Genomic DNA, 12,534 nt, shown 5'->3' with positions numbered 1-12,534 from the left:
GAAACGCAGACCCAGCCCACTCCTTTCTTTCTGGACATGGCTGTGGTGGGCTTTCCCAAGCCAGAAAAGTGCGAAGCTTGAGAAGCTTGAGCATCAGGGGCCTCTAGACCCCTCCCAGGAGGAAGGACACTAAGTGAGAAACTCATGTTTGATTTTCTATTAGCCATTTTAAGAATTCCCTTATGCTACAAAAGTGTACGGTGACTAAGTTCTGAGTGTCAGGCCCTTGAGTTGGCGACTGTGACCACAGGTAGACAGCTGAGCAGTGACCCCCATCAGATAAGGCAGTGGACTTTGGAGGCTTATACTCAGTCTCTGCAGCTTGACTGAGTCTCCAGGCGTCAAGAGTATGTTCCAACTGTGTAACACCACAACTGTGTCTCCTCCACTAGGAAGAGGAAGCAGATCTCTTCCTCCTTGGGTCATAGAATCCATGCTGAATCTCTGTGAAAGCAGCTTCCTCACATTTGGAGCCCTCAAAGTGGAATTCCCCAAATCATGAAAAACCATGCAGCGAAACGCTCCAATGACCCCACCCCCCCACAAAAGAAAATCTCCACATGGTCAGACATATGGTGACTGTTCCTTTTGGTGAGATATGGAGCCAGTTATTTTCAACGGGGGTCCCAAAGCAACCCAAGATTTCCAAACTTCTCTTGACTTGTAGCTCCTTCCTCTTGACGGAGGAGCTGCAGGCCTGTGGGGCAGCAGGACTGCATGAGAGAGCCTGGAACTGCACCATAGGACACAGGCGAGAGCAGTGAGCAAAGCTGAGAGCCGCTGTGCTGGGGCCACCGGGTAAGCACAGGTGAAGTGTGGGCTTGCGCTAGGACCCAAGGCCCCACTAGGAAGTCTTTTCCGCTCAGCTTGCAGTTGGAGGACAATGAAAGAAGAAGGAAGGCAAGGCAGGGAAGAAAGTTCCTCTTCAGGTCTCCATAGAAAGCCTCTCGGGTGAACAGAGATTTGGACGAAAGGCAAAAACCAATGAAGATTTAACCAGCATGGACAAGGGTCACTGGTATTCTGCTCTTTGCAGATTTAAAACTGAGCTCAGAGGCCCTTGGAGCCCATCAACAAGGCAGCCTGAGCTCTGAGGTTCTTTCTGTGATGCTGGCGTTTCACCAGCCTTTCTCCTCCCCTTCCTCTCCTTTCCCAAGTGGAAGGATTGCAAGGAAAGGCAGCACAGCAGCATTGCCCTGGGGTGGCTGGGTTTCCGGAATCCGAGTCTAATGTCCCACAGCCCATGGGGATGCAGCATCCCTGCCTTCTCGGCAACATTGACAGAGCAATCCCTGAACAGTGGCCAGACACCAGAGGTCATATAGACTTCTGCACAGAGGCCCCGCAGTAGGTGTGCTCAGTAGAAACGCTTTCGGCTCTGGTCCTGCCACTTGTTGTAGAGAATGATGCAAATGACAATGGCAAATACAGAGAACACCAGAGAGAAAAAGACGATGAGGAAGAGAGCCAGCCCTCCTAGGGGAGGCATAGGGGCTGTCACTGGGGAAACAAAAGAAAAGCAAATCAGAACCAGGTTGCTCAGTTGGGACCAACCAACCAGCTTTTAATCCCCTAGTTTCTGACACCAATTTCCAGGAGCCAGGGCTTAGAAGCTCCCTTTTCAGGTGCCTCCATTTATAAACTCAGTCAGTGGGGTTTCAACCACAGGGCTTCAGAGTATAGCAGGTAGGGCATTTGCCTTGGGCAGAGCTGATCCAGGTTCGACCCCTGGCACTCCACGTGGTCCTTCATAGCCATTAGAAATGATCCCTGAGCGCAGAGCCAGCAGTAAGCCCTGAGCACTGTCGGGTGTGGCTGCTGCTCAACCAACCAACCAACCAACCAACCAACCAACCAACCAGTCAACCAACCACAGGGCCTCCTCCTGTCATGGAAATAGTCTGTAGACACAGTGATTGCCGCCTACTGCATGGATGCCATGGCAATCAGTATGTAATAAGTGCTGCTGTGCAGATATTCTGCTATAACTGAGAGATGAGGGGAAAACAGAGGCCTGTGTACCATGTTCATTACAGGAATAGCACAGGAAGAGCCCGGAAAGCTAGGGTCAAGTTACTCAGATCTCCCAGGCCCCAACCCTCTCCCCCTCCCACCGGCCCCCCATGCTCACGATCATGAGGTAGCTTCAAATTGTCTACTGAGGGCAAGAATACATCTCGATGCAGCTTCTCTTCTTCTGGGGTTCTCTCCACCGTCAGCTCAAACAACTTCAGGGAAATGATGTCATGATTATCTAGAGAATGGAAGAATGAAGATTACTCAAGTAACCTCAAAAACAAGTGCCTTCAAGTATCCTGGTTCAAGCTTCTGATTCCAGCTAAATAGTAACCTTGAACAAAACAATTAAGGTCCAAAGGAATGAGAACTCGGGGGCTCAGCACCTGCTTCACAAGTGTCTGGGCACAAGTTTAGACACCCGCTTCCCCCACCATGCACTGAGCACAAACCAGGCAGCTCTCTGGCCCTGGCACTACACGCCACTTCTCCCCACACCACAGTTGGGATGTGTGGGCACCGGAACAACAGAGGTGGGACATGCCAAAGGAGCACCACCACAAAAGCCACCTGAGAGTCCCAGCCAGGAAATGTGACTCCTGGCAGGCACCATGATCAGAAACTGTGGGCCTCAACTGAGGGAGGGGGCCCAGGCAGACACCCGTGCAAGCACCACAGTGAAGCTTCAGCTGAGTGCACAAGCAGCCTCACCATGTCCCACCTCAGCTAAAGGAGCGTCACCACAGCCAGGCGTGTGCAACCCCCATCAACAAGAGTAAAGGGAGACAGGGAGGGAGTAAAAACATAAGCGTAAATGAGCAGATATTGAAAATAAGAGAAGGGGGGGGAGAGGGCTGGTGGGATAACACAAAGGGCTACACTTGCATGTAGAATCCTAGGTTCAGACTCCAGGCCAGCATGGCCGCCTGAGCACTCCCAGAAGCCTGTGACTCCCAAGCACCAAATGGGAGGAGACCTTGGCACTGCCAGGTATGGCCCCCAAACAGAGTAAGAGATAAGTTTTATCTATTTTTGGTCTTTCTAAAAATTGATTTATCATTATCTTACATTAATAGATTATAAGGAATGTTGCTTAACATCTCTATGCATATGGAATTCATTACATTCAAAGTTCCAATACCATCCTACCCTCTCCTCTCTAGTAATCATCATAGTCTTCTGTTGGATAACATTGGGTTTTCCTTGCTCCTCCCCCAGGGATCTTAAGTTTATTGAGCCACTCCCACAAGAGTACAGTTGAGGCACACCCAATTCCATCAAGCACTAATAATCCTATATTGCTTTTCTCTTTCCTTTATGTCATTTGCATGGTTCACTTAGCAATGTCCTTTTCATACAGACACAGGAAGACAATTGCTGCTATGCTATGTAACATGGAAGTTAATTGACTCCAAAATAATATTTTACTCCTGGGCATCCATATTTACTTAAGCCTCAGTTGCCCTTAGTTCCTAGCACTCCAAGAGCATGGTCCCGAGGAGGGACTAGATGGACCCAGGCAAGCTGTGAGCTACCCTGACATCGAAATGGGCCAGGCCAAGTGCCATAATACTTAACTATAAGAGCACGGTCATGGACAAACTCTGTCATGACCCAAAAAGAAGTAACTGAATGCAGACCCTGCTGGAGTTAGGAACGACTAATTTAGCCTGAGGATTGTGGTCTGGAATATATAGCGAGACATCCCCAGGAAGAGCTTAATATATCTTTACGCTTAATATATCTCTTGCTGTGTTCATACAAAATGAAATTGGTAGAAATATTATAAGTAAATTTACTGTGATTGTTTAAATGGATTACTAGATGAGGAAAGGAGAAAGCAATACACCCTGGATGGAATCCTGCCCTTGAGCAGAATCTCCTAGTAATCTAGACAACTGAACCCTCAGATGAGATTCTGTCCTTGAGTTAATCCCCTGTAGGAGGGCTTTACTTCTCTTTGTTGTTATGATAATGTTCAACCCCACGTCTGTATCCTCACCCTTCATGATTTCTATATAACTATGCTGTAAGGGGATGAGACTCTGGGAAGGAGATGTTGAAGATGTTGAGGACTAGATGTTGGGAACGAGAAAGTTGGGACTGATGCTGAGAACCAGATGCTGAAGACTAGATGCTGAGGACTAGACGTTGAGGACAAGGTCAACAATGAGACGTTGGAGACGAGGAGAACTGAGACTTTGGAGACCTTGGGACTAGGAGAACCAGATGGCGATGATGACTGGAAGTAGAAGACTCTGAGACTAAGTCGAGACGTGAAGAAGATACAAGAAAGCAGAGGACTTTGAGGTCCATAAGGAAACTAGGATGATGGAACTCTGATGACTGGGACTACAACCAAAATGATGACTGCGACTGTACCGTAAGGGAGAGATCAGACTACGCCAGGGAGGAGAGAGAAATAAACCGACTACTGACCAGCTGGGGTCCTGTTCCTGTTTTGTCATTCTCCCCCAACCCCCCAGTCCTTTGCCTGTCGTCTGGCCTGGGGAGGCAGCTCTCGGCAACCAAACGTTCGAGTACTGCCTGCATCGGCCCACTGTACCTTCTTTCTCTTATTTGAAACTTAGTCCTCACTGAATCTAGAAGCTAGTTTTGTTGTTTTGGGACCACACCTGGTGGTGCTCAGGACTTACTCCAGGCTCTATACTCAGGAGACCATATGCGGGACAGGGAGTTGAAACCTGGGTCAACTGCATGCAAGACAAGCATCCTAACTGCTTTACCATCTTTCCAGACCCAGTTTGTTTGCATCATTCATATTCCTCATTGGTAAAACTAACCCATAATTGTATTTCAATTACTTGCTTATTTTACTTAGCAAAATCACCTCAAATTCTATGTCTGATATAATTTGTATTTAGAGATGTCTTAGAAGAAAGAAACAGACATTAACTTTTCCATAATCACAAAATACCTAGAGGACAGGATGCTTTTTTTGGGGGTGGGGGTGGGGGTGGGAGGTTAGGTCTCACCTGGTAACACGCAAGGCATTCTCCTGGTTCTGTGCTCAGGGATCTGAGTGGGGCTCAAGGGACCATATGGGTGTTGGGGATGGAACCCGGTCCAATGCATACAAGGCAAGCACCCTACCCACTGTGCTGTACTCTGGCTTTCTTATCAAACATTATTCTCTGGCCATTTTTACCAGTTAGGAAAAAGGCCCCGCTGAAAATCAGGACATCAGGAGGTCAAAGTTACTCTTAAATTTGCAAGAATGCCGGCCTGTAAAAGCTAAAAGCTCAAAGGAAAATACGTAAGACAAGGAAGCTTTTTCAACCTGAGTCACAGACAGAGCACCAGCCAGTGTCTCTCACCCCCATGCTGCCTGCAAGGTGCTGCCTGCCCCATGGCACTGTCAGTGCCCAAGGAAACACTTCAAGTGACAGAAAGCAGTCCTAGACCAGAGCCAGGGCAGGGAAGGATACTAAAGAGGATAGCAGAGGACTTTCTGGGTTTTTTTTTGTTTTGGTTTTCTTTTTTCTTTTTTGGCTACACTTGGCTGTGCTCAGGGCTTACTCCTTACTTTGCAATCAGGGATCGCTCCTGGCAGTGCTCAGGAGATCATATGTAGTGACTAGAATCAAGCCTGGGCTGGCTGCATGTAAGGACAGTGCCTTACCTGCTGAATTATCTCTCCAGTCCTTTTTGTTCTTTTTGTTTTTTTTGTGTGTGTGTGTGTGTTGGGGGTTCACACCCAGCAGTGCTCACGGCTTTCTCCCAGCTCTGTACTTAGAAATTACTCCTGGCAGAGAGAGAACAAAAGGGAATGCCCTGCCACAGAGGCATGGTGGGATGGGGGGGGGGATGGGGCGTGGGAGGGATATTGGGACCCGTGATGGTGGAAAATGAGCACTGGTGGAGGGATGGGTATTTGATCATTGTATAATTGAAACCCAAGCACAAAAATTTGTAAGTCTACAACTGTATCTCATGGTGTTTCACTAATAAAAATTTAAAAAAAAAAAAAAAGAAAAGAAATTACTCCTGGCAGTGCTCTGGGGACATGAAATGCCCAGGACTGAACTCAAGTTGGCCATGTGCAAGGCAAATGCCTTCCCTGTTTTACTACTGCTCTGGCCACCCCTATTTTATTTTTTTAATTTTTAATTTTTAATTGCTGGGATTGCAACCAGCAATGCTGGTAATTGAAGTGTGGGGGGGGGGGGCACTTTGGGTGGAGTGCGGCCTGGCACAGGCCAATGGTGCTCAGGGGCCACCAGAGCTGTGCCAGGAAGTGGCAGAGGGTACAGAGGGGGTGCGGTGCTAAAAATCAAAGTCAAGACCTTCCTTGAAGTCCTAGAAATGGGCTCTTCCACTTGTCACTGTCTCCTGGGCACCAAAGAAGAAATTTTTGCGTAACAGAAATATTCTGTATCTTGCCTATGGTGGTGTTTGCAAGGGCATGAATATATATCAAAATTCAGCGGGGGCTGAGATATTGTACAGGGGATAAGGCACTGATCTTGCACATGGCTGACCCAGGTTCAATCGCTGGCACTCCACAAGGTCCCATGAGTCCTGCCAGGAGTGGGCCTTGAGTACAGAGCCAGGAGTAAGCCCTGAGCACTACCAGATGTGGTCCAATGACGAAAGGAAAAAGACAAAAATAAAGCCTTTAGATTATATACTTATACTGTATTAAAAAAAAGGGATTTTCAATAGTTTGATTTTTTAAAATAAGTTGATAGTTTTAAATAAATGGAAAAAAGAGATCTCATTTCAGAAATCCAGATGGGGGGGGGGTGGGGGCCAGAGAGACAGTACAGCTTGCCTTGCATAAGGCTCACCCAGGTTTGACCCTTGCATTTCATATGATCCCCTAAGCACTGCCAGGGGTAATTCCTGAGTGCAGAGCAGGAGCAACACCCCCGAGCTTTGCTGGGTGTGGCCCAAAAATAAAAAACAAACAAAATTTTTTTAAAATTCAGATTCTGGGGAGACTGGGGAGATATTGCAAAAGCCCATGCTCTCTGAGGAAGAAGCTCAAGTTTGTGCCCCAGCACTATATGGTCCCTCATGCACTCCTGGGAGCAAACCCCAAGTGGCAGAGATTGGAGTAGCCCCTGAATACCAAATGAGGTCCTAGGTCCCAAAATAATAAAAACAAATAAAATAAAAATCCAGAATTTTATCTTCTCTTATAAAACTAAGAAAAAGTCTCACTACACCCATACTTTTGACAACAACAGCTGGAACTAAGTAGCAGCAGCCAATTTCAGATAAGCTTTTAGTCACCAGAACTTGTCATTACTGGCCAAGCAAACAGAAGCAAAGATAACAAATCGAACTACAACAAATTAAGAAGCTTCTGCACTGCGAAAGAAATGATGACCAGAATAAATGATGACCCCACAGACTGGGAGGAAATATTTACCCACTATTCATCTGCCAGGGGGAATAGCCAAGATATATAAAGCACTTGTAAAACTTAACAAAAATCAACCCCATCAAAAAACAGGGAGAAGAGATGAACAGAAACTTCCTCAAAGAAGATATACAGATAGGCAATAGGTATACAAAAAATTCACTTATCATGAGGGAAATACAAAACAACAATGAGATATCTCCACATACCAGTACATCTGGCAGCATAGAAAAGAAAAAAAAAAAACTCTTACACAGCACAATCCAAAGTACTGGTGTGGATATGGGGAAAAATGCTGGTGGGAATATTTACTAGCTTGAACTTTTTGGAAAACAATATGGACACTTATTAAACGTTGAGAGTTGAACTTCCACATGATCAAGCCGTAATACTTGGAATCTACTACTAGGGTCTAAAGGCTCTGCAGAAAAGGCATTTGCCCTTCTATGATCCATCCACATTTATATCACTATTCACAATAGCCAAAATCTGAAAATTGTCCACATGTCCAAGAACATGACTAGATAAAGAAACTACGATACAAAATGAAATACTACTCAGCTATAAGAAAGGACAAAAATCATGTAACTTGCTGCTGCGGAGATGATCTGGAGATCCATCCATGACATCAGTCAGAAGGTGAGGGACAAATACAAAACCTTCTCTCACATGTGGATTATAAAGGAACAAAGCTCTGGAGAGATAGTACAGAGGGTAAGGTGCTTGCCTTGCATGTGGCTGGCCCAGATTTGCTCCCCGGAACTTCATATTGTTCACGAAGCCCCCCCCCCCCCCCACCAGGACTGATCCTTGAGCACAGGGCCAGGAGTAAGTCCTGAGCATTGCCAGGTATGACCCAAAAAACAGAACAAAAGCAAACAACAACAACAATAACAACAACAAACCAATAAGAAAAGAAACACAGTATGCCTAAGGCAACAGAACCTAGGCCAGAGGAATAGTATAGCAGGTGATGTTTTTGTCTTGCATGCACCCAACCCAGCCTCAATCCCCAGCACCATATAATATCACCCACCAGGAGTGATCCCTGAGCATCCCTGGGTGTGGCCCAAATATCAAAGCAGAAAGCCAAAGACAACAGAACCTGAGAACTAGAAAGGCATAGCCAGAGGAGTCAGCAAAGAAAAAGAAGCATTCACATGTAAATGCCATAAAACTCCAAGGTTAAGAGTTTTGGAGTAGCCTGTTAGACAGGAGGAAAGAGGATAAAGAGTGAGGACTGAGAATCAAGGACTAAAATGGCAAGAAAACAGAAGTGACTTTTAAGAGACTAGTGCTAAGGGGACAGAGAGATACAGGGCCAAGAGCAGCCTGGTAAAGAGCAGAGAGCAGAAAGCAGAAGAATCTGTACACGGTGCAATCCAGAGGCTGAGCAGGGGCTAGGAGACACCTCAAAGGGCTGGGCACACAGGAGCCCCAGGCTCAATCCCCAGCTTAGCCCCCAGCACTACATGGTCCCCCATGCACCAGCTGGAGTGGCTCCTGAGCACTGGGCCGGAAGGTGTCCCCCACTGCAACAATGCCGAGAGGGCCCTTCCTCATAACAAAACGCCACAGCACACTGGGCGCTGGAGAGAGTTCTGTGGGTACAAGCCTTTTTATGCCTCATGTGCAGCCAACCCAAGTTCAATCCCTGGCACCCTATATGGTCCCTTGAGCCCTCCCAGCAGTGACCCCTGAGCACCACCAGGTATAGTCCCAAAACGAAAGTCAGAGCACAAAGAAGAGTCACAAAATGGATTAGAGTCCAGGAAAGCTGTTAGAAGGGGAAGTAAGTGCAGTAGAGAGGAAGAGGTGGCGGGTAGAAAGAGGCCTCAGAAAGAAGAAAGTACAGAGCTCAAAACACAACTGGAATGGCCATGGGCTGGAGGGAGCCACAAACACTGCTGCCCGTTAGCTCCCTGTGAAGACAACAGGTCTGGCATAGGCCCGGCCAGGCGGGAGGGGATCTGCAAGGAAGAATGCAGAGCGGTAAGCCTTCTCAGGGCACTTGCTTCCCTACGCTCTGCTCCTCGGCCTCTTCCCTGAGAAGCTACGGCCTGTGTGTCTCAGCAAAGAAAGGGTGCACGTGGCAGTACCCGAGAGATCCCCAGTGATGGAGGAGGCACCAAAGTAGTAGCCCCGGGGCAGGCGAACCCCTGGCATCTCAATGCAGTCCCTCCACTCATGCTTGCCATCAATGTCCATCATTATCTAGAATGAAAAGAAGAAATAGATCAGGGCCAGGCCATAGGAGCAGAAACAAGAACAACCTAGACAACCAAACGCATCGGGAACCTGAACTCACCGTCAAATGTCTCTTGACATAGCGGATCACAAGGAAGGTGTCATAGTGGAGATTCCTGACAATGGCTGTACAGCCCCCCAACTCTGTAGGCCGCCCATCCCGCTCATGGTCATAGCTGAGGGAGCCATTGTTCACCATGGCTGAGATGTAGGGGAACACCCTCTGGGAAGCAGGGAAGGAAAAGCAGAGGCAGTGAGGCAGTGCTCTCAGAAGGCCGGGAGAAAAGCCACAGGAATCTGCACAGACAAGCTGCCGCCCTCACAGCAGCTCACAGCAGCCTGCAGCAGCCCCTCCGCCCCCCTCGCGTGATCACTCACAGACAGGGCCCGGGAGGCAGCTCATCTCTGTACCTGCCTTCAGGGGCCATCCTGCCTAACTATCTGGGGTGCGCCTGAAACGGCCGCCCTTGCACTCTGCTGCATGCCTTGTAAGCCACCAGACATCAGCACTTAGCAGCAGATACTGCTACAAGAGAGTGGATTTCTTCTAGGTCCATGTGCAGATCTGCTATGAAGCTCTTGGGGAAAAAGGTCATTGTTACGCTCCTTCTCCCTGGAAGCGTTTCACTTAGCTCCATTTCTTCCCCCACACAACCCCTAGCCCTCAGGTTAAGTGTTACACACCCTGGTACTCTGAAATGCCTTTTCATGGCAGGGGGGATCTTTCCATCAAGAAAACTGCCTCTCACAATCCCACTGGCACACAAAGCAGGTCTCAGAGAGGGCAGCAGGCCTGTGCTGTAGGAGGGTGTTCTCCAGCTGACCAGCCCCCTCAAAGACCTCCAAGTTTGCTCAGAAGACCCATCCACAGAGCACACCCCTAGAACACCCAGGGCAAAGTGTCCCACGGAAAAAGTCTCCCATCCTGCCACCCCCCTTCCATGTTCTTCAGAGGCCCTCTCCTTGGAAAGGATGTGCTGAACATTCCAGACCAAGCCCAGTGCAAAGGCAATGCTGAGAGGCGGCGGAGGGAAGACAAACATGCCCCTTTCATGTGAGCTGCTCACTGCCCCCCACAGTCAGCATGCAAGGTGAAGATGCAGTCGCAATTAGAGGCCAGGGACTCTGGAGACAACAGCCAAATGGATTCCAAACAGTAGCAAAGGTTTGATGGACACAGGGAATGCGGGAGGGCCAAGGTGGAGAAGCTGGCCTTGAGTACCTGCACTCCTGGAGAATACCGCCTCTTCTGGGCCTGAGAGGGTCCAGCAGGGAATTACGAAAACGAGAGAGGGCACAGAAGACAGGAGACGAAGTCAGAAAGAAATAGCCGTGAAGGAGCTAGGACCCAGCTATGACAGGTGGACACGCCAATCTAAATTCCCAAAATAGAGTTTAGGGTCCACAGAGGGCATTCAGCAAATGCTTAGCCTCCCTCCCTCGCCAAAATTACAGGTCTAACGCGACGCACAGACTCGTGGACATTTTCTAGGCAGGGAACCTGTTGCCATTTCCGAGTTTCCCAGGGGGTCATGAGGGTACCTATCTAACCCCCGAGGGTCCTGATGCTCTCAGGAACTCCCACAGTCCTCCAATGCCCAAGCAGGACCACAGTGTCTCAGAGTCAAAAGTTCTGCCAACAAATTAATCTGTCCCGAAACAGAAAGTTAATCTGTCCCGAAAGAGACAAAAAAAAAGGGCTAATTGTTCCAAATTCAGAACATCTTTCGTGCTCAGGAACTCAGGGCACAGCACCTGCCCATCACCTGAGAGACACCGACGTTCACTCCCATTCAAAGGAATCCTTCGCCATGTACGCATATGTATGCATATGGATTTCCAAACAAGCACAGGCTTGTGGACCTACAACTTGCGAGAAAGGGAAAGTTCCAATGGATTAAGAAAAACCCTGAGACTGAAGGCTGGTTCACTTTAGAAATCACAACTGTTGTAAGCTACTAGCAATAAGGCACAGTTGAGCTCAGCCCTGCACTGAGGGCAGAGCCCGAAGCATCCTTCCTCTGGTCCAGCAGGGAATTAGCCAGCCACTGCTCCATGAGCTCAGACAGGAACGCACACTCATGAAGCAGGCATCAGAGGGGGAGAGACAAACAGGCACGCGAATAAACTTATTTCAGATAGTGACAGATGCTGTGGTGGAAACAAAAGGGGTGTTGTGACAGAGGGAGATGAGGGATCATCTTGCTGAGAAGGCAGACCCCGAGCACTGGAGTCATGACACCACAAGACCTGGGCTACAAGCAGCACGAGACGGCCATGTTCCAGGTGCCAGAGAGACAGGTGTCTGAAACACTGACAGGGTGGAGGAGATGGGGACCTCGCACTCAGGGCCCACTGGTCATGTCTGGCAGGGGGTACACCGCAGCACTATGAGGCACCTGTCTACTTAAAATATGAAATGAATCAACTGTTGATTAAATTGCCATGGATCGACTTCTACAGCTATCATCTCCTAGATCAAGAAACATTGTCATCATTAGGCCAGAGTGATAGTACAGTGGGTAGGGGCTTTGCCTTGCACACAGAAGAGCCGGGTTCGATTCCCAGCATCCCAAATGGTCCCCTGATCACCACCAGGAGTGATCCCTGAGTGCAGAACCAGGAGTAAACCCTGAGCATCACAAGGTGTGGCCCAAAAAACAAAACAAAAAAAAAAAAGTAACTCATTAAGTTTAGGGAATGAAAAGGGCTTGTGACAAGAAAATATCTAACTTCAGTGAACAATTACAGAAAGGACAAGATTAAAAATGCCCTCAGGACACTCACTGCTGGTAAATGTTGACTGGTCCAGCCTTTTTTGGAAAACAGATTGACTGTTATTCAAAAAAAACACTAGGAATTGAACTTCCATACCAACCAGC

General features: G+C 48.2%; 1 protein-coding gene across 4 annotated transcripts in view; it reads right to left on the bottom strand.

Annotated features, from left to right (window-relative positions):
* Positions 1-539: 539 nt before the first annotated feature.
* The window catches only part of LMAN2L (lectin, mannose binding 2 like), a 32,794-nt gene continuing 20,799 nt past the window's right edge, over positions 540-12,534 (bottom strand). The window contains exons 2-6 of one of the 4 annotated variants that reach the window (XM_056123939.1): positions 10,875-10,907; positions 9,714-9,875; positions 9,505-9,619; positions 2,132-2,254; positions 540-1,500 (exon numbers count right to left, since the gene is read on the bottom strand). In XM_056123939.1, the coding sequence (XP_055979914.1) occupies positions 1,358-1,500; positions 2,132-2,254; positions 9,505-9,619; positions 9,714-9,875; positions 10,875-10,907 (576 nt within the window). In that variant the 3' untranslated portion in view covers positions 540-1,357. The remainder of the gene's footprint in view (positions 1,501-2,131; positions 2,255-9,504; positions 9,620-9,713; positions 9,876-10,874; positions 10,908-12,534) is intronic. The other 3 variants (XM_056123918.1, XM_056123928.1, XM_056123934.1) reach the window with 3 other exon arrangements.

This window comes from Sorex fumeus, unplaced genomic scaffold, assembly GCF_029834395.1.
Source record: "Sorex fumeus unplaced genomic scaffold, SorFum_2.1 ptg000006l, whole genome shotgun sequence".
Classification (NCBI taxonomy): domain Eukaryota; kingdom Metazoa; phylum Chordata; class Mammalia; order Eulipotyphla; family Soricidae; genus Sorex; species Sorex fumeus.
Note: the sequence above shows the minus strand (reverse complement) of the source record. Positions and strands in the feature narration are given on the sequence as shown.